General features: G+C 42.8%; 1 protein-coding gene across 2 annotated transcripts in view; it reads right to left on the reverse strand.

Annotated features, from left to right (window-relative positions):
• UGGT2 (UDP-glucose glycoprotein glucosyltransferase 2) overlaps positions 1-21911 on the reverse strand; it is a 670166-nt gene that overhangs the window by 640074 nt on the left and 8181 nt on the right. For both annotated transcript variants that reach the window (XM_073614383.1, XM_073614382.1), the window contains exons 3-5: positions 20839-20969; positions 7296-7408; positions 7027-7201 (exon numbers count right to left, since the gene is read on the reverse strand). In XM_073614383.1, the coding sequence (XP_073470484.1) occupies positions 7027-7201; positions 7296-7408; positions 20839-20969 (419 nt within the window). The remainder of the gene's footprint in view (positions 1-7026; positions 7202-7295; positions 7409-20838; positions 20970-21911) is intronic.

Below are 21911 nucleotides of genomic sequence, written 5' to 3' on the forward strand. Positions count from 1 at the left end.
TTTTTTTTTTAAGGTACCACAGGGCGGGGTTTTTTTACTGTAAAGATGACGAAAAAGGAGCAGGCTGGTAAAATATAGTTGTCGACATATAAATGGTATCCTTTTTCAAACAGGGGGTTTGCCAGCTCCCAGACAATTTTCCCACTGGTTCCAATATATGTGGGGCAGCCACGGGGCTGGAGCTGGGAGTCTTTGCCTTCGTAGATTCGGAATGTGAAGACGTATCCAGTGGTTCGATCACATAATTTATTATGCGTAGGAAGAATTGGAGTTGGCAGCAATAAATTGGGATGACGGTGGTACGGGTGGTGGTGGTACCGATGGCAGCACTAGTGGCTATACTGGTAGCGGCCTGTGTGGCAGTATAGATGGTGGGCCTGATGGCGGTACTAGTGGCAGTACTGGTGGAGGTACCGATGGCGGCACTGGTAGCCTGTGTGGCGGTACCGATGGCGGTGGGCCTGTGACAGATGGGCTGATTGACAGGTCCTCTTTATTGGGGGGGCAGTGTTGTGCACAGTACAATACAATAAAATGTCAGACAGACACGGATTTCACTCACTGATCCCTGCGCTCTCCTCACACGATCGATGTGTGAGGAGAGAGCAGGGATCAGATAGTAACGGCTACTCAATGTTTACATTTGTGACCGGCTGTGATTGGACACAGCCGGTCACGTGGTAAACAGCCAATTTAATTGGCTGTTTACCCTGATCGGGGAAGTGCTGTGTCCAAGGGACACTCGCCTTCCTCGATCCCTGCTCTGCATGGCTTAGGCAGCGCGCACAGTGCGTGCCGCGAGTTCGTTGTGACAAGTGATCGGCTGTAATTTTGACACAGCTGATCACGTGGTAAACAACCAAATTCATTGGCTGTTTACCGTGTTTGGGGAAGCGCTGTGTCCGAGGGACATACGCCGTCCCCGATCGCTGTGCTGCGCGCCGGCATGTTATCCTGCTGGACATCATATGACGCCCAGTCAGGATAACGCAACCACTTCCCGGACGTCAATATGCTATTGACCGGGCGGGAAGTGGTTAAGGAGTTTGTAGCATGGATCACTTTATTGCAATATCATGATCTGTATATTCATTTCCATATTGAGCACAGATTGGCTGCTTGGCACATGCACATTACAAGAGCAATAGTAATTTACTCAATTTTACCTGCTGTCCTGGCTAAGGGGTTCCCCTCATGCTTCTCTTTCTCTCTCTCTCTATCTCTATCTTTCTCCTCCTCCTCCTCCTGTCATCATACAGACCCCGCCTGGGCCAGGGAGACAAGCAATGCAGTGAAAGCCGCACGGAGGAGGGTAGAAGGAGGAGCTTTAGGCTCCGTTTCCGCCTGTCCAATTACATGCAGCCAGTCACCGGCCGGTTATGGGGGCGGGAGTCCACCCGCCAAGGATGACGTTACACCATACTACTTACCAATACCGCTACAGCAAGCCAGCCGCCAGAGCCTGAATTTGCGCGGGAGAAGGCCACGGGATCCGTGACTCAGGAAGGCGGCTTTTTCACTGCCCCCCCGCATGCCGCCCTGGGCCTTGTCGGCCTAGGCCTAAATACAGCACTGGAGGACATGTCTTGGTTCTTACCGCTCAGGAGAGGAAAACCTTTCAACTACAAACTAAAATTGACACAAAAGATAAGGGACCGAATGCAGATCTTAATTTTCATAACCACTATCTCTTTAATCGCATACTACAAAACATCCTTTGACTGGATGTGGATTTTTTTTTTTTTTTTTTTTTTTTTTTTTTTAGGTACCAAAAAAACATGTCACACAAATGGTTACAAAAAAAATACTTTGTAATCTTTATCACACTGCATAAGCACAACTAAATCGATGACTTATTAGTCTGTTATTATACCCCTAAAAGCACTGTACATAGGAAAAAGGAAAACATGTCAACGTTAATTGCCTTATGAGGTATGGTGGAGGTTGTGGATTGGGGGGGGGGGGGCTTGGCCACTAGGAGGGGATGTGTGTTTTCTTTTTCACTGCATTTAGCATCCTACATCTACATGTGGCATTATACTCGACTGGCGATGATCTGACAACTCAGTTACATGGCACGGCAGTGCAAATAGCACATAAGCATTTACAGCACTTACAGGCAGCAGCAAGCCAGAGGGTTGGGTGCTGTGTCCTTTAATGAAAGCAGAGAAAAGCATATCCAGGAGAATAATTCTATGTTGTAAATTCTAGACACTACGATAGTAAATCGATAGTAAACAAACAAAGAACTAATTTTTGACATCATTGATTCACATAAATCATATATATCATGCCATTGTATTTTCGTGTTTTTTCTTTTTTTTTTTAAATCATCTAAGTACCTCTTTCCTGCAACATTGTGTGGTCACATAATCTTTCCCTGTTTTTTTGGCATCTGCAGCCAAAGATCCTTGGGAGGGGCTTTTATTACTCTACTGACGTATGCTTCCTACATCAGCAGAGGATGTCTGCAGTAGCAGTCTGAGTCTGCACAGCCCTTATTCGTGCGGAGCCAGTCACATGACTAAAAAACGGTTTTAGAAGAAGCATTCCAATAAAATTATACATATCAGCAAACTGTTGTATAGCTTCCTACAAATCATGTTCATCGAACATCAAATGTGTATTTTTTTGTGCATTTATATTGTGTAGGCAGAATCAAAAATGATTGTCACTAGCTTTCATTTTGTTCAGACGGCATCTGTATCCAAGGCTCTTTATAGGTATTAGCAATTACATTTGATATATTTAATATCGATTCATAATAAAACTAAGCTTTTTTGTGAGTTTCTTAGCGACTTTAATCAATCAGTATGCTATATCTCACCCCCATGCACTTTTTTTGCTGCCACAGACATAAGGCTTAAAGTGGTTCTAAAGGGAGACTTTTTTTACCTTAATGCATTTTATGCATTAAGATTAAAAAAAACCTTCTCTGTGCAGCAGACCCCCTAATACTTACCTAAGCCCTATTGTTATCCACCAATGTGCATGAGAGCCTTGGTTCTCCGGGCACACTCCCTCCTCACCGGCTGAGACAGCAGTGGGCACCATTGGCTCCCGCTACTGTCAATCAGAGCTAGCGAGTCAATGAGGAGAGAGAAGGATCAGGGCTAAAGTCACGGCTCTGTGTGTGAATGGACACACAGAGCAGCGGCTCGGGAGCGAGGCTGCTCAGGTGCCCCCATAGCAAGTTGCTTGCTATGGGGGCACTGGTCAGGAGTGCTCACTGGGGGCCCGAGAAAAGAGGAGGATTGGGGCTGCTTTGTGGAGAGCTATTGCACAGAGCAGGTAAGTATAACATGTTTGTTTTTGTTTTGTTTTTTAAAAGCCAAGCCTTTATTGTCACTTTAAGTTCACAGCAGTGGGGTATTTACACATACTCTCTGCCATGACCAGGTGTCAGTGGGTAGATCATCATTTGCTGATCTTCTCCCTCTGGTGAATGAACCCTGAACTGATGTGTATTTTGTCACTTCTGGGTAGCAAAGCAATACACGTGTATACCAAGAAGGGAGGGACCTCTGTGTCCCCTGATGTACTTCAAAGAAAAGGATTTTACAAGTAAGCCGTTTTAAAAATCCTATTTTCTTTTCATACATCATGGGACACAGTGCCATAGTAGTTACTATGTGGGATGTCCCATAGCAATGCCAACTGAAGGGAGGGAGACACAACAAAAGTAGGGTACCAAGAGACTACAGGACTTATACTGCAGCCTGCAGTACACTGCGCCCAAAGGCGATATCCTCATGACCTTTTACATCTACTTGATAGAATCTGGTAAATGTATGGATTGAAGACCAAGTTGCGGCCTTGCAGATCTGAGCCATGGAGGCTTGGTGATGCACTGCCCAAGAAGCACTAACAGCCCTGGTGGAGTGTGCTTTAATATGAAAAGGAAGAATTCTCCTCTTTAAACCATAAGCTTGAATAATCACTTGATGAATCCACTTAGAAATGGGAGATTTCGACAACGCCTGTCCTCTTTTAGGACCGTCTGGCAACACTAACAAAACTTTTCTTCCACAGAACGAGGTTCTGGAAAAAAAAATGAAGGCAGAACAATATCCTGGTTTAAATGAAAACCTGACACTACCTTCGGTAGAAAATTAGGATGAGGCCGCAATAAAACCTTATCCTTATGAATAATCAAATATGGCTCTTTACAGGAAAGAACAGCCAACTCTGATACTCTCCTTGCAGAAGATATGGAAACCAAGAAAACTATTTCCCTCGTCAAGAGGATCAAGGGAATATCTTGAATCGGTTCAAAAGGCTGTTTTTGTAAAGAAGACAGGACTAAATTTAAGTCCCAAGGGTTCAGGGGTGACTTAACTGGGGGATTAATCCGCGTTACCCCCTGGATAAGGTTACGAACCAGAGAGTGTGAAGCAAGTGGTCCTTGAAAAAAAACACAGATAAGGCCGACACCTGGCCCTTGATAGTGCTCAAGGCCAGCTTCATTACTGATCCCATCTGTAGGAACTCAAGGATCCTACCTATGATATATTACCTGGAGTGCCAACCCCTGGATTCACACCAGGAGACATATGCCTTCCAGACTCTATAATATATGATTCTGGAGGCCGGCTTCCAAGCATTAACCAAGGTAGAAACTACTGAAGCTGACAGCCCACGGTCCTTTAGAATGTGGGTATCAATAGCCAAACTGTTAAATTTAGCGTTTGTAAGGTAGGATGGAACACTGGACCTTGCAAGAGAAGGTCTGGCCATAGGGGCAGGGTCCAAGGGTCCCCTACCACCATCCTTATGATTTCGGTAAACCAAGATCTCCTGGGCCACACTGCAGCCACCAGAATCACCTCCTTTCCCTCTTGCTTGATCCTGCGTAGGAGATGCGGAAGCAGCAGAACAGGAGGGAACGCATAGATCAGTGAAAATTGATCCCATGGAAAGACCAAGGCATCTGTTCCGTATGCCATTGGACCCCTTGTCCTTGACACAAAGTTGTCGATCTTGTTGTTGATCCTGGACGCAAACAGATCCACGTCAAGAACTCCCTATTTTTGGCATATTGACAGAAAGATGTCGGGGTGAAGGGACCATTCTCCCGGGAACAATTGTTGGCGACTCAAGTAGTCCGCCCTTTCCAGAGCTTGGGGGTGACCCTTTTAGCTCTATTTTGGGGGTGTTTTAACCCCCCTTCTGACCTTAGCCCGATGCACAAAGCAAAGGTACTATCAGAAGAAATCGCATCCACTGCTTGAGCAATAGTCCAGCCACTGTTATTAATGCTCAGCCTCATGCTAACAGTAAATGTGTTAAGCAGGAAATGCCTGTGTCACCAACCTCTTTCATGCTCCCTGTGCTCTCATGTCTCTGCGACAATTTTGCAGCCAGCACAAATGGAGCTTTTTTTTTTTTTTTTTTTTTTTTTTTTAACCGCTTGGCATCCGGAGGACGTCATATGACGTCCTCGACTTTCGGGGCTTATATCTGAATGATGTCTGAGGCTACAGACATCATTCAGATACCGGCATTTTCAGCTGGCGATTCCGTACACCATAGGAACGATCATAGCGGCTGTTCCGCCGCTTGATCGTTCTTACGGGCGGCGGGAGGGGACGTCCCCCCCCTCCCGCCGCCCTCCGGTGCTTCTACCGACTCACCTCAGCGATCGGTGAGTCGGATAGCGGATCCGCCAGCGCCGGATGTTCACCATAGAGATTTCCGGCGGACCAGATGGTCGCCGGAGTCTCTATGATCGTTCGGAGGCCGGGCGCGATGTTATGACGTCACGCCCGGCCTCTGCATTCAAAAAAACGGCGCCGCTTCGGTTGTGAAGCGGCGATCGTTTTATTTTTTTTTTTTATTTTAGGCTTCCCAGCCTAGAGGTGAGATGTGGGGTCTTATTGACCCCATATTTCACTGTATGGAGGACTGATTGTGTCATATTCCTATTACAAGGGATGTTTACATTCCTTGTAATAGGAATAAAAGTGATCAAAAAAAAAAAAAAATTTTTAAAGTGTAAAAATAAAAATTTTTAAGTAAAATTAACAATAAAAAAAAAAAAAATGTTTTAAAGCGCCCCTGTCCCCGTGAGCTCGCACGCAGAAGCGAACGCATACGTAAGTCCCGCCCACATATGAAAACGGTGTTCAAACCACACATGTGAGGTATCACCGCGAACGTTAGAGCGAGAGCAATAATTTTGGCCCTAGACCTCCTCTGTAACTCAAAACATGTAACCAGTAAAAAATTTTAAAGCGTCGCCTATGGGGATTTTTAAGTACCAAAGTTTGGCGCCATTCCACGAGCGTGTGCAATTTTGAAGCGTGACATGTTAGGTATCTATTTACTCGGCGTAACTTCATCTTTCACACAATGCAAAAAAATTTGGCTAACTTTGCTGTTTTGTTTTTTTTTAAAGCATGAAACTGTTTTTTTTTAAAAAAAAACGCGTTTGAAAAATTGCTGCGCAAATACCGTGCAAGATAAAAAGTTGCAATGACCGCCATTGTATTCTCTAGGGTCTTTGCTAAAAAAAAATATATAATGTTTGGGGGTTCTATGTAATTTTATAGCAAAGAAATGATGATTTTTGACATGTAGGAGCGAAGTGTCAGAAATGGCCCGGATGCGAAGTGGTTAAAAACACACTCCCGCGTTGGAGGACGCCAACCCCGCGCTCGCCCCCACCTCGCATCGCACCCCCCCAGGGTTTTCTGTGGTAAACCAACAGACCCAATCTTCACCCTTCACGGTGGGTTCCGTTAAACCTTCAGGAGCTGGGGATCCTCGAGGAAACCCACAATCCTGGACCTGCAATAGCACCACCGGCAGTAAACTTTATGGCCTTAATACCAAAAAGTACTGGATTGCGGGGTCCAGCTCTCAAAAGAGAAGCATTCACAGGCAAAAACCTTGTTTCATCGGACACGAGGCCCGGGTACCAGTCAATTCGGCCAGAAAGACAAAGCTTAAAAAACTGGTGCATCCCTAGTCAACATGTGCACAAATTGCTCTGGAAGCGAAAGGATTACATTAAAACTTGTATACCTGTATGTAATGTCTCAGTACATAAGTTATCTCCCCACTTTCTGCCTTTTCGATCAAGGTTTTATGAAATGTAGCAAACGCTTTGGTGCCCACTTCAGCATAGAGAATGACTACTGGAGCGGTCTTCGTTAGTGTAGGGAACACATGGTCTCCTTTATATAAATAAGGCCTTGGTCTGAAAAAAAAAAAAAGTTACATTATTGTAATTTCTTTCCAACAAATATTAAGTAAACATACCAAAATATATGGACATTTTAATTGACATTCACCTCTCCAGTGCATCCTTCAAAAGTTTCTTAACCTGACTTGCCTTGCAGGTGTGAATTCCATGAATAGAGACAAACGCACCGCAACCTTCTGGAGGAGGCTCATCAGCTGCAATCTAGAATGTTAATAATTACATTTAAACAAGAGGCTTTAATTGCATTTCATCTTTAAATGATTGTGTACTTCCTGATTGAAAGCTCACATTTGATTAATTTTGGAGTGTGTTTCAGAGGGTAGAATGACGTGTCAAGGTAAGCATAAACAAACATATGTATGTGGTAGGCCGAGAAAAAAGAACATTTTACTGTATGTGTGATTAGATCATATCGAAATCTGGTTATAGGTTAAAAAAAAGCAATGCAACCTCCTGCTGACTGCGCAAGAACGGTGGGCTTTAACACCCCACTGCGGCACAAATGCATCTATGACAGCATGAGGTTGTGTGCTAAGTGCGCTCCCTGCGTGCCTGGGGCACACTGACCAAGCTGTCACCAACAGCTCTTGGTCAAAGCTTCTGATCAGGAGCCAGTGGGACAGGCTCCTGATTATGTGACCGCTGTAAAAGCAAATCACAGCAGTAACACAACACAGAACCCACCCCACCTTCAAGGCATTAGACCCCATACACACTATTAGATTTTCTGCAGATTTTTGTCTTCAGATTTACCAAAACCATATAATATGAGGTCAAACCTTAAGAGTTTCAATTTGGTTTTGGTAAATCTGAAGACAAAAATCTGCAGAAAATCTAATAGTGTGTATGGGGCTTTAAAGTCCCCCTAAAGGTGCACCAGGAGGTGGCATTAAGGCCCCATCCACACCTAAGCATAGCGTTTTCAGGTAGAAAGTTGCACAATTTTATTGCGATTTTGCCACGCTTTTGTACAGATGAAAAGGCCACCAATGCAATAAGCAGAAAAACACCTGTAATCTGCCTAAAAAAGTTCCAGAACTTGTGTGAGCTTCAGGCTTTTTTGAGCTTCTGGCTTCAATCATTTTGGAGTGGAGATGTGAACTATCTCCACAGAGAATAATTGATTTTTTTCACCTCCAGCGTTTTGTAGCTTCAGGCTTCAAGCTACAAAATGCTCAGGTGTGAATGGGGTCTTAAGGTGGGTTAAAAGGATAGAACATGGGTTTTATTTTTTAAAAGGAAGTGAAAATGACAATTCGCCAAACAATTATTCATGGCGAATCATACTGTACATTTAAACACAAACTGACTCGGAAGACTGAAGAGTTGTACAACTCAGATTGGCCAAAGTAGAGACTTTGCCTGTACTGACAAATTACATTTCCAAAAGAATAATAAAAGGACATCGGACTTAGTGCTTTAGGAAGGTTTTTTTTATTTATTGACAACCTGCTTTCCTCAGTTTATACAAATGGCACCAAAGGTTAACCATTGTGACCATCCTTCACTGCTGACCCAACGATTAAAGATAGAACACTAGTCAAAAAATATTATTTTTGATTATATATATATATATATATATATATATATATATATATATATATAGTTATACATTTTAAATCAGTTTAATTTTATCAGTTAATTTAAAAAAAGTGTTGCATTGGCTCATTTAGGGGTTAGTAAAAAGGACAGGTTAAGGGTAACAGCGGAACTCCAACCAAAATCTAACAGGATAAAAAAGAATAGCCTTTTAAATATAAATAGCTTTCACTGCAAAATTCACCTTGACTAGGTTCACATTTGTGCGAACACAGACATCGCATGTGATTCACACCCACACTGCCGGGCCAATCGCATGCGATGTCTGTGCAATGCAAGTTCAGCCATACAGCTGAACTCGCATTGGATTTGCACTTTTGGACTTTTTTTTCCCTGCACTGGAAACGGATCGCATGGGTGTTCTCACCTATGCGATCTGATTCCTGTGCGAGTTCACTGCGATCTGTGAACTGATCTGGGGGTGTCATTAACATTGTATTGACACCCTCAGCGGTTTGCAGAGGGCAGTCTGAACCTAAGCTTAAGCCTGGGATTCCCTGCAGTACATCTTTTTCTGCTACTAGAATCCTCATTCTAATAGCCAGCATCATTTAACACGCATCCTCTGAGCGCATGTCAACCTTGAGCCAATCTGGCCTTTGACTGGACAGTGAAAGGAGAAGCAGCACAGTGATGAGCTCACCTTTCTATCACACTGCTTTCTCCTATCATCATGCTTCTTGTCAGCACATTGTGCTGCTTCTTCCTCTTATGCTCCATGCCTATTCTACAAGGACTGCAAGAGCCTGATACCAGGTGAAATTCAGTTACTTGCACTGCTTGCATTTTAAAATACATTCAATAATATATTTATGATTTTTAAAGCTGCTGAGTAGGTAGAGAAGGTTTCAGTGACAGGGGTTATTTTAAAACACATTCCATAATATATGTCTGAAAGATGGGTTACTGCTTTTCAATTAATGAATTTCAAGAATAAATCATAAGATAAGAATATTATTTAAAAAAAAAAAAAAGAAGAAGAAGGAGGCCCAGCTATACCAGATCACCTTTATGGGATGTTACCAAGGAACAGCGAGTTGATATATCATACATGTTTTGCCCAGAATTAATTACACCAGTCTATTCCTAGATGCTTTCCCTTAATATTGATCAAAGCTACAGCTTCCCAGCTCTATGCAATAAAGGTTTATGTTTCATAACAAATTAATTTTTGCTGGAATATGTGCATCCAAATATTTAATAAAAAGGGTTACAACATTCAATCACAAAGGCACAATAAAACTTAAAGAGTATGGAAGCACACTTGGTCATATTTATGATGTAGTATTGCACTATAAAACATTCAGCATAGTCTCAAGCAAGTGACAATTTTGGCGTGTGTATATGTGTATTTTTTTTTTAAACATAGATCTCAAACAGCTGAAAATGATTACTGACAGATCCCCACTGTAATTTGATTTTGAAAAAAAAAATAAATAAATAAATTCAGGATTTTTTTTTCATGGACCTTTACTTTTACTCATGAACGTGATGCCATCTTCTCAGGACAGGCCCGTAAAGATGACCATACAGCCTGCAAGCTGATTGTACAATCTTCCTCAGATGTACCACACCAACAATGCCAGCATCAATCTTCAAAATGTAAAAAGAAATCTACCTCTCCAGCTACTCAGGTTATCCCCAGTTTGGAGCTGCCATGAGCAGGGTTGTCAAGTATCCAGTATTTTACAAACAGTAGGGAAAGTTTAACGTCCCCGCCAGGACTGTATTGCTCACTGGGGAGATTCACTAGGATAGAAAGTCATGGTCTAAATCAGTGGTCATCACTTGATTATAACAGGGGATTCAAGCATGGCCCCAGACACTTCCCGAGGGCCACACAATAGCTTTGTGTTTTTGTGCATTGAGGTACCTTGCATTGAGTTAGGCAGCCCATTAAAAATGAATGTCCTGTAATGTAAAATTTCTTCGGCAGCATCCTTTGCAACTTCCCACAAAGCACACTGAAGAGAAAGCTGGAGCTATTGGTGTTAGAGGCCATAACAAATCCTCTAACATTGGCATTAAGGCCCGCAAACACAATACGAAAATCGGAAAGTAAAATTTCATCCGACGAACGATCTGCCGATTTTCGGATGGTTAGTACGGAGCTTTTGACAGCCGATTCCGGTTTTTCGTCAGACAAAAGCTGGATGTGTAGAAAATTTTTGTCGTACGTAAACTCCGAATGGCCGATTTTCGTATAATTAGTACGGTTTTCGTACGAAAACAAAAATCGTAAGAGCAAGACTACACATGTTCAGAAACAAAAGAATACATACATAACTAGTCAACACATTGGGGGTTATTTACTAAAGGAAAATCCACTTTGCACTGCAAGTGCACCTGAAAGTGCACTTGGAAGTAAAGTCGCTGTAGATCCGAGGGGGACATGCAAGGAAAATAAAAAAACAGCATTTTAGCTTGAACATGATTGGATGATAAAATCAGCAGAGCTTCCACTCATTTCAGATCTACACCTCAGATTTAGAGTGACTGCACTTTCAGTGCAAAGTGGATTTGCCTTTCGTAAATAACCCCCATTATTGTCACTTCTGACGTTGAATTTTGTTGTACAAGAATTTTTCTATGGTGAGTAACCTCTTCACTTTCGACATGAGACTGGCATGCAACAAAAAACGGACAAACGGTCATCTGAAAATCTGATTGTGTGTACGAGGCTTTAGTGTCAGTAGTATTATCATACCTTATCCCAAAAAATTGGTGTTCATTAGCAGTGCTATTTAACCCCTTTACCCAATTAGTGCTAGTGGGTTTTTTTTCCAACACCTCTCCCCCTACACTGGTGTTCAATAAAGTGTTGTGTTTAATATTTTTCCTTTCTCTGCTTTGCTGATCAGTGCTAGTGTTTTTTTTTAACCCCCACCACTCCCTACACAGGTGATCAGTGCTAGTATTTTTTAACCTCCTCCACTTCCCACACTGGTGATCAATGCCAGTGTTCTTTTAACCCTTCCACCCTCCACACAGGTGATCAGTGCCAGTGTTTTTTTTTAACCCTTCCAACCCCCACACTGGTTATCAATGTTAGTATTCCTTTAACCCTTCCAACCCCCACACTGGTGGTCAGTGCTAGTGTTTTTTTTTTTTTTTCAACCCTTCCAACCTGGTAGTCAGTGTCAGTGTTTTTAACTCCCTCCACCCCCTACACTGGTGAACATTGCCAGTGTTTTTAACCCCCCTTCACTCCCTGCACTGGTGACCAGTGGCAAAGTTTTTTTAACCTCCTCCACTACCAACACAGGTAATCAGTGCCATTGTTTTTTCTAACCCCCTCCACTCCACACACAGGTGATCAGTGCCAGTGATTTTTAACCCCCTCCACACTGGTTATCAGTGCCAGTGTTTTTAACCTGCTCCACCCCCACACTTGTGATCAGTGCTAGTGCTTTTTAACCCCCTCCAGTGGTGATCACTGCCAGTGTTTAACACCCTCCACTCCCTACACTGGTGATAAAAGCTAGAGTTCTTTAAACCCTCCCCCCACCCGCAATGCTGGTCAGTGGCCCTGTTATTTTAATCCTCACACCCCCCCACCACCACCACCACCACATTGGTGGTCAATGCATTTCCCTTCAATCCCCCTAGTGCAGTGGCCGCTAAATTTAACCTTGCCTGGTCATTTACTCTCGTGCCACTCTCTAGCTCCATGTCCCCCCATCTTGCTGGGACTATACATGTATTTCTGGGTGAAGATCACTCCGCCTGACAATACTGTCTGATTAAGTGCCAGGACATCTTGCTGCAGCCCTGTGTGTTGGACACTAGGGCTTTCAAGGATTAAAGTAACAGGTTGTCTTTAAGGCTGCCAATGAAAACAAAATATGTCCTTCAAAAAAAGTTTTTTAATTTGATAAGGTAGTTACAATGTTTACATCATTTGTACAGTAAATCTGATTCTCAAGTTATAGTTTATCATTGAAAACCTAGCATATATTGGAAATATACTGGAAAGTGTGGGAAATGTTTTGATGGAGGAGCCAGTCTATAAATCTTGGAAGCTGGAAATACCCTTATGCTGCCACTAACATAGTGATATGTCAGGAATTAGGAGGGTGAGAACCCCTAGGGGGATGCTCAGCGATAAATGTGGCAAGGAGGGATATTTGGCTTAAAGTAATAGTTTCCATGCAGATACCGAGGCTATCATAGGAAGGGAAAGGCTGATGGGAGCAGAATTCCAAGTGGGGTTCCTAAAATAGTGCCAGTGTTTTTTTTTTTTTTAACCCCCTCTACTCCCCAGACAGATGACCAGTGCCAGTGTTTTTTATAGTTTATTATTGAAAATGTAGCATATATTGGAAGCTCCCTATATGTCACAGTCCTTCACAATAATCTACCTATCTGCCCGGCTATTGCCATGCAACAGTTAAATATTACAATATCATTCAACTAAAGAAAGCTGTTTTAAGCTTAGGCCCTCTCACACATGCAGACTGACCGTTCAGGTCTGCCTGTCAGTATTTTCAGGCGGACCTGAACGGACGCTCCATGCAATTCTATGGAGCGATGAATGTCAGCGATGGCATGTCCGCCGACATCCAATCCGATCTGCTAAATCCAGACAGATGAAAACCCCATTTTCCATCCATCTGGCGGATCGGATGAAAACGGACAGGCGTTCCGTTTTCATCCGAGGTCTGTCTCTGCACAGTGAGCAGAGGTGGACCTGTCACCTGTCGGCTCAGCGGGGATCAGCCGGCAGACGCAGACAGAGGAGGTGGGAGGACATTCAGCGGGACCGGAGGTGGAAGGCTGATAGGGAGAGGCGGTGGGTAAGTGAAGTGCAGACCGGAGGTAGAGTGAGAGGCTGATCAGTGAAGCAGCGGCACTGAAGGTGACTGACTGCTAGTGTCAGATTACAAGGGGAGCCTGCGCAGAGTGACACAGACACAAAACCTGACTGACAGTGTATGCGAGTACCTGAGTATTGTGAGTACCTAAGTATTCTGTGTACCTGAGTATTGCGAGTACCTGAGTATTGCGAGTACCTGAGTATTGCGAGTACCTGAGTATTGCGAGTACCTGAGTATTGCGAGTACCTGAGTATTGCGAGTACCTGAGTATTGCGAGTACCTGAGTATTGCGAGTACCTGAGTATTGCGAGTACCTGAGTAGTGTGTGTGTGTGTGTGTGTGTGTGTGTGTGTGTATCGTTAGTACCCGAGTATTGTGAGTGCAAGTGGGCAGTGAGTGCACGTGGGCAGTGAGTGCACAAGGGCTGAGAGTGCACAAGGGCTGAGAGTGCACGAGGGCTGAGAGTGCACGAGGGCTGAGAGTGCACGAGGGCTGAGAGTGCACGAGGGCTGAGAGTGCACGAGGGCTGAGAGTGCACGAGGGCTGAGAGTGCACGAGGGCTGAGAGTGCACGAGGGCTGAGAGTGCACGAGGGCTGAGAGTGCACGAGGGCTGAGAGTGCACGAGGGCTACGAGTGCCTGTGTATTGTATTGTTGAGTACCTGTGTATTGTTGAGTATTATTGTCAGGAAGCTAGTTGTTAGTTAATTTGGACAAGGTATAATCCCCAATCCTCATTAAATTAGTAGGTACGATGCCCGGCGGGTGTGGAGATGCGACTTGGTGTACATCTTGCGGCATGTATGCGTTCCTTGATCATCTGATCGAGGGCGAATACTGCTGTGTAAAATGTAAGCAAATTGTTTCCCTGGAAGTCCAGGTTCTGAATCTACGGAAGCAACTCTCAGCACTGAGAAGACCCTCCATACTAAAGGAGACCCAGGAACGTACACAGCAGGAGCCGGCAGGGGCCAGCACAGAGGCGGGGTGAGACAAAGAGGTGCAGGCACTAGAAAAGAGTAGATGGGTGACAGTTAGGAAGGTTAGAGGGGAAAGTGCCAGGGAGGCTGATCCTGGACTGGAACATCCCAATAAAGTACGCTCCATTGAGTGACATTGGTGAAACCAGTCAGGGACCAGCACCGCTGGAGCTGAGGGATGCCCCTAGCTGCCTGGGGAAGAACTCCAGTGAGAGTGGGCGGGTAGCAAAGGGAAAGGATAGACAGATTCTGGTGGTAAGGGACTCAATTCTTAGAAGGATGGAGAGGGCAATCTGTGACAAAGACCTGAAGCGCCTAACTGTATGCTGTCTACGGGCGCTCGGGTTCGGCACATCACGGATCTGGTGGACAGATTACTGGGAGGGGCTGGGGAAGACAGTCATGGTGCACGTTGGCACCAATGCCAAAGTCAGAGGAAGATGGAGTTTCCTAAAGAACAATTTTAGGGACTTAGGGCTAAATTAAGGAAAAGGACCTCCAAGGTAGTATTCTCAGAAATACTACGGTACCTCAAGCCACATCAGAAAGGCAGAGGGAGATAAGGGAAGTAAACATGTGGCTGAGGAGCTGATGTAGTAAGGAGGGGTGTGGGTTCCTGGAGAACTGGGCCGACTTCTCAGTCGGTCACCAGTTCTAAAGAAGGGACGGACTGCACCTAAATGAGGAGGAGGGTGCAGATTTGCAGATTTGCTGGAAGTGAAGATGGGCGAAAACTTACAGGGCCTTTTAAACTAGGTGATTGGGGGGGGGGGGTCCAGAGGTAGAGATAGAGAGATAGTCAGCACGGAAAATATTTCAGAGGGTAGTATTGGGGGCATTATTGGTAGGTTGACTAAAGCACATAAACCCAAGGTAAGTATAGTAAGAAGTCCTATTTGCATTCTTGGAACACCCAATAAGAGGACAGTATGCGACTGGTCTAAACTACGTGGCATGTTCACCAATGCCAGGAGCCTTGCGGACAAGATGGGAGAACTAGAGATACTGTTGTACGAGGAGGATTTCGATTTTGTGGGAATTTCAGAAACTTGGTTCAACAGCTCTCATGATTGGCTGGCAAACATTCAAGGGTATTCCCTTTATCGCAGGGATAGAGAGGGTAAAAAAGGGGGAGGGGTATGCCTATATATCAAGAATAATGTAAGTGAATATGAGGGATGATATCACTAAAGGGAGCTAGGGAGGAGGTGGAATCCTTATGGGTAGAGCCCCAAAAGGGATGAAACTAAGGGGAAAATACTGGGAGTATGTTATAGGCCCCTAACCTGAGGGAGGAAGGGGAGATGGACCTCCTATCACAATCTGGATTAGCAGCAAGGATGGGAAGTGTCATCGTAATGGGGGATTTTAATTATCCAGACATAGACTGGGCGGAAGAAACTGGGCAATCGTCTAAGGCTCGCCAGTTCCTAAATGTCTTTCGGGACAATTTCATGGGTCAGATGGTAGACGCACCAACTAGAAACAAAGCGTTACTAGACCTACTGATTACCAACAATACAGACCTCATCACGGATGTGGAAATAAGGGGGCAATTTAGGAAACAGAGATCACAGGTCAATTAACTTCAGTATAAATCACACAAATAGGAAACATAAGGGGAATACAAAGACATTGAATTTCAAAAGAGCAAACTTCCCTAAACTATGAACCTTGCTAGAAGATATAAATTGGGATAAAATCTTAGGAACAAAGAACACGGAGGAGAGATGGGTTTACTTTAAGAGCAAAATAAATAAATTAGCCAGTGCATCCCATTGGGAAATAAATTTAAAGGAGCGAACAAAAGTCCTGGATGGCTTAACTCCAATGTAAAAATGCATATAAAAAGCAAAGGAGAAGGCCTTCAAAAAATACAAGGCTGAGGGATCATCAGCATTCAGAGACTTTACAAAGCATACAACAAGAAATGTAAGGGTGCAATTAGGCCAGCTAAGATAGAACACGAAAGACACATAGCTCAGGAGAGAAAAAAAAAAATCCCAAGAAATTCTTTAAGTATATAAACAGTAAAAAAGGGAGGACAGACCATATTGGCCTCAAAGAATGAGGAAGGAAATCTGGTTACAAAGGATGGGGAGATGTCTTCACAAGGGAATCGGGGGCTTCAGTAACCAAAACTGCAGCGTTCATCCTCATGACACATCACAGGAAGCACCCTCATGGCTAACAGAGGAAATAATTAGAAATAGACTTGGAAAACGTAACATTAATAAGTCACCGGGACCAGATGGCTTGCACCCGAGGGTCCTTAGGGAACTCAGTCAAGTAATTGCCAGACCATTGTTCCTAATTTTTATGGACAGTCTACTGACTGGGATGATACCAGTTGATTGGAGAAAAGCACCAATATTTTAAAAAGGGCCAAAACACATCACTGGAAATTACAGACCAATTAGCCTAACATCAATAGTATGTAAGCTCTTGGAGGGGATGATAAGGGACTGTATACAAGATTTTAGTAATGAAAACGGTGTCATTAGCAGTAATCAGCATGGATTTGTGAAGAATTGTTCTTGCCAAACTGATCTATTAACATTCTATGAGGAGGTGAGCTGCCATCTAGATAAAGGAAGGCCCGTAGACGTGGTGTATCTGGATTTTGCAAAAGCATTTCACACAGTTCCCCATAAACATTTACTGTACAAATTAAGGCCCGTTAGCATGGACCATAGGATGGGTACATGGATTGAAACCCTGCTACAAGGGCGAGTTCAGAGGGTAGTGATAAATGGGGAGTACTCAGGGGTGGAAAGTGGGGTCCACCAGGATTCTGTGCTGGGACCAATTCTATTTAATTTGTTCATAAAGGACCTAGAGGATGGGGTAAAAAGTTAAAATCTCTGCATTTGCAGAGAATACTAAGCTAAACAGGGCAATAACTTCTCCGCAAGATGTGGAAACCTTGCAAGAAGATCTGAACAAATTAATGGGATGGGCAACTACATGGCAAATGAGGTTTAATGTGGAAAAATGTAAAATAATGCATTTGGGTGGCAAAAATATGAATGCAATCTACTCAATGGGGGGAGAACCACTAGGGGAAACAAGGATGGAAAATGACCTGGGGGTCCTAGTAGATCATAGGCTCAGCAATGGCATGCAATGACAAGCTGCTGCTAACAAAGCAAACAGAATGTGGGCATGCATTAAAACGGGGATTAACTCCAGAGATAAAGCGATAATTCTCTACAAGACTCTGGTCTGGCCTCACCTGGAGTATGCTGTCCAGTTCTGGGCACCAGTCCTCAGGAAGGTTGTACTGGAAATGGAGCAAGTATAGAGAAGGGCAACAAAGCTAATAAAGGGACTGGAGGATAATAGGTATGAAGAAAGGTTGCGAGCACTGAACTTATTCTCTCTGGAGAAGAGACGCTTGAGAGGGGATATGATTTAAATTTACGAATACCATACTGGTGACCCCACAATAGGGATAAAACTTTTCCATGGAAGGGAGTTTAATAAATAACATGGCCACTCATTAAGATTAGAAGAAAAGAGGTTTACCCTTTGACTGCGTAGAGGGTTATTTACTGTAAGAGCGGCAAAAGGTATGGCATTCCCTTCTACAGGCGGTGGTTTCAGCGGGGAGCATCCATAGTTTTAACAAACTATTAGATAAGCACCTGAACGACCACAACATACAGGGATATACAATGTAATACTGACATATAATCACATACATAGGTTGGACTTGATGGACTTGTGGCTTTTTTCAACCCCACCTACTATGTAACTATGTAGGCTGAGAGTTTGGAGGCAAAAGTTGCTGCTTAAAGTTGTTTGATATTCAAAGCGGCAACATAAAAGTACAATGTGTGTTTCCTTGCTACAACTTTAAAGTGCTTGTTATCCCATCATTTCATATTCCTGATATGTGTCTGCTGTACCATGTACTTGTATGAGAAAGTATCCTGTTCTCTTTGTATTGCTTCCTTTGTGTGAAATCCCAGGTATTGCTGCCAGTCCCTCTGCTTTCCTATTAGCAACTGACCACAGCATGGTCAGTTCTCTAGCTAAGCTGGGAACTCAGCCTAAACTCCTACAATGATCAGACTTGTCCTGACACCCCTCCCTGCACAGCTATTCACTGGGAAGCTCAGGGTGCTGTTGCTTCTCCTCCCCCCAGCTCTTATGCAGCTGAAAACAGAGGGGGTGAGATCACTTAACCACTTCCCAACCAACCGCCGCAGTTATACTGTGGCAGGTTGGCTCCCCTGCGTGAGCAATCATAGCTGTCGGCTCGCGGGGTCGGGATAGCAGGCGCACGCACCTGCTGCACAGCGGGGCTGCCAGTGCTCATGGCCGATGGTCGCAATGACCACCGGCCACAAGCGATCGTGAACAGGAGAGACAGAACAGGGACGAGTGTGTTCTGACAGGAGTGACAAATCATGTGTTCCTATTAGCTAGGAACCACGATCCGTCACTTCCTCTAGTCAGTCCGCTCCCCCTTCAGTTAGAATAACCTCCCAGGGAACACAGTTAACCCCTTGTGTTAACCCCTTCACTGCCAGTGACATTTTTACAGCAATCAATGCAATTTTATTGCATTGATCGCTGTATTCATGCCAATGGTCCCAAAAATGTGTCAAAATTGTCCGATGTGTCCGCCATAATGTCGCAGTCACGATAAAAATCGCAGATCGCCTCCATTACTAGTAAAAAAATAATAATAAAAATGCTATAAATCTATCCCCTATTTTGTAGACGCTATAACTTTTGCGCAAACCAATCAATATACGCTTATTACGATTTTTTTTTACCAAAAATATGAAGAATACATATCGGCCTAAACTGGAGGAAAATAATTGTTTTTTTATATATTTTTGGGGGATATTTATTATAGCAAGAAGTAAAAAAAAAAAAATGTGTTTTTTTCAAAATTGTCGCTCTGTTTTTTTTAATAGCACAAAATATAAAAACCGCAGAGGCGATCAAATACCACCAAAAGAAAGCTCTATTTGTGGGGAAAAAAAGGAAGTCAATTTTGTTTGGGTAAAACGTCACACGACCACGCAATTGTCAGTTAAAGCGACGCAGTGCCGAATCTCAAAAAGTGCTCTGGCCAGGAAGGGAGCAAATTCTTCAGGGGCTGAAGTGGTTAAAAAAAATAAATAAAAAGTATAATTTTTTTTTATATCTTTACACAAAGGTTTTTTCTTTCATTTATATTTTAAACTGAATAGGATGTTTTACAAGGTGATCATTTTCAATCACTTTAAAGCAGAACTTTACTCTCTCATTCAACATTAACTATTTTTTTCTGCCCTAGGCCAAAATGATCTCTTACATTCCAGGAGCATTTATGGGCATTTTTCTTCTTTTATCAGGAGGAGGGGCTTTAACAAAACACTCTCTACTGCCTGCATGCCTGAGCTAAAGGCAGATGGTGGCCAAGAAATTAACGCCACATGAATCACCTGCACTTTGTCAAGATGGCTACAGCTATAAATGCTAGGAGGTGTTTTTCAAAGTTAATTCTCAACAAAATAAAAGCACAAATGGATGAAGGAGTTTGCTTTGCCTTTGAAAATTAAAAATTAATTAAATAGCAATTTCATTTTTGTTGCTCAGATACAGTTTAGTTTCCCTTCAGAGTGTCAAAAGTCCCTATTAAAAAAAAAAAAAAATCAGGGCAGCAAAGTGATATTTTGAAACAGCTGATATTTAAACAGGTCTCTGGTGTGCAGCAAAGAAGTGAGTAGTATGTAGTCAAATATTTACTTTATACTTGAATACTCAACACTGAACAGTAGTACAAGGCTACACCATTCCAATGACATCTTGGTGAAGTTCAATGCAATGCATACAGCTACATGACAATACAGGCTAGAAAAAAGACCAGGCATAAGACAAGGACAGTGTAATCCAGAATAATAAAATAAACGGGAAGACTGGTACAAAATGAAGCTAAAGGAATATGGGATAAACATAAAAACAAAATGGATACACACTACATAGAAAACAATAATGAAATTATTGATGATCGAAAAAAATAAAAAAAGGCATAGAAAAGAAGAAGTTGTAAGAACAAGGACTAAAAAATAAATAAATACAAAAAAAATTAAAGAGCTTATATGAATAAATCATACAATTACTAGAAAGACCAATCTAATGTAAATGTTAATGCGAAGAAATTAGAAGCATATATGAATAGTCTTCTACTGTAAAATCAAGCATCACTAGTAGTAGAACAACAAGATGACAGATACCTGTTGGAACATCTGAACAGTGGGAGAATATGCCCTTAAAGAAAAGGCAAATTTCATCAGGGTGAGCTGAAGGTCTGACAGAAACTGGCCAGCTTTCTTTAGTATTAGACTGTAGTAGGAGTACTCAGAGTCTGAAATAGAAGAAGAAAAATTAAAATTTTAACCTGTATACATTAAAGTGCAATTCAAACTCCCCAGAAATGTAAAAATACTAATGTGTAGTGTTTACGCTGTCAAGTATCTACAGCATATCTAGATCAAAGAACAAAAATGTAATATATTGCAGCTTACCAGTCCCTAAAGTGACATGAAAACACTGGTTATAAAACAACAAAAAATAATTCTATTAAGTATGTACTTTCAATTCAATAAAGTACATTTAATTGCTCTCCTACAAATCCCATTTGTTGTTTCAACTTCCTGTTAGAGGGTGGTTATGTTCATTCTCCAGAGAGTGCAAAGTTCAGGAGTGCCCTGTTAACAGAGTGCAGGGTTTAGAGGTGCACTATGCACAGTGTGCAAGAGCAGCCTCCCCCACCCCAAAGCTTTCTAACATCTCTAGAGACGGCCAGGGAGGAAACACGGCCCGCAGCAATGCATAGATGTGAACCTAGGGTAAAATTAAGCGGACTCAGTGACAAAATCTGTTAACCTGATTTGTAATAGATATGTATCTAGATAGATCAGTAAAGTTGTGCCAGCATTATTAGAAGGTAACATCGGTTATAGCCAGTGATCTACCAAAGGATCTTGCCACCCTACTCGTGTGTGTGTGTGTGTGTGTATATATATATATATATATATATATATATATATATATATATATACATATACACACACACATACACACACATACATACATATATACACACACACAGTATCTCACAAAAGTGAGTACACCCCTCGCATTTTTGTAAATATTTTATTCTATCTTTTCATGTGACAACACTGAAGAAATTACACCTTGCTACAATGTAAAGTAGTGAGTGTACAGCTTGTATAACAGTGTAAATTTGCTGTCCCCTCAAAATTAACAACACGCAGCCATTAATGTCTAAACTGTTGGCAACAAA

The sequence above is a fragment of the Aquarana catesbeiana genome, linkage group LG02 (genome assembly GCF_042186555.1).
Source record: "Aquarana catesbeiana isolate 2022-GZ linkage group LG02, ASM4218655v1, whole genome shotgun sequence".
NCBI lineage: Eukaryota > Metazoa > Chordata > Amphibia > Anura > Ranidae > Aquarana > Aquarana catesbeiana.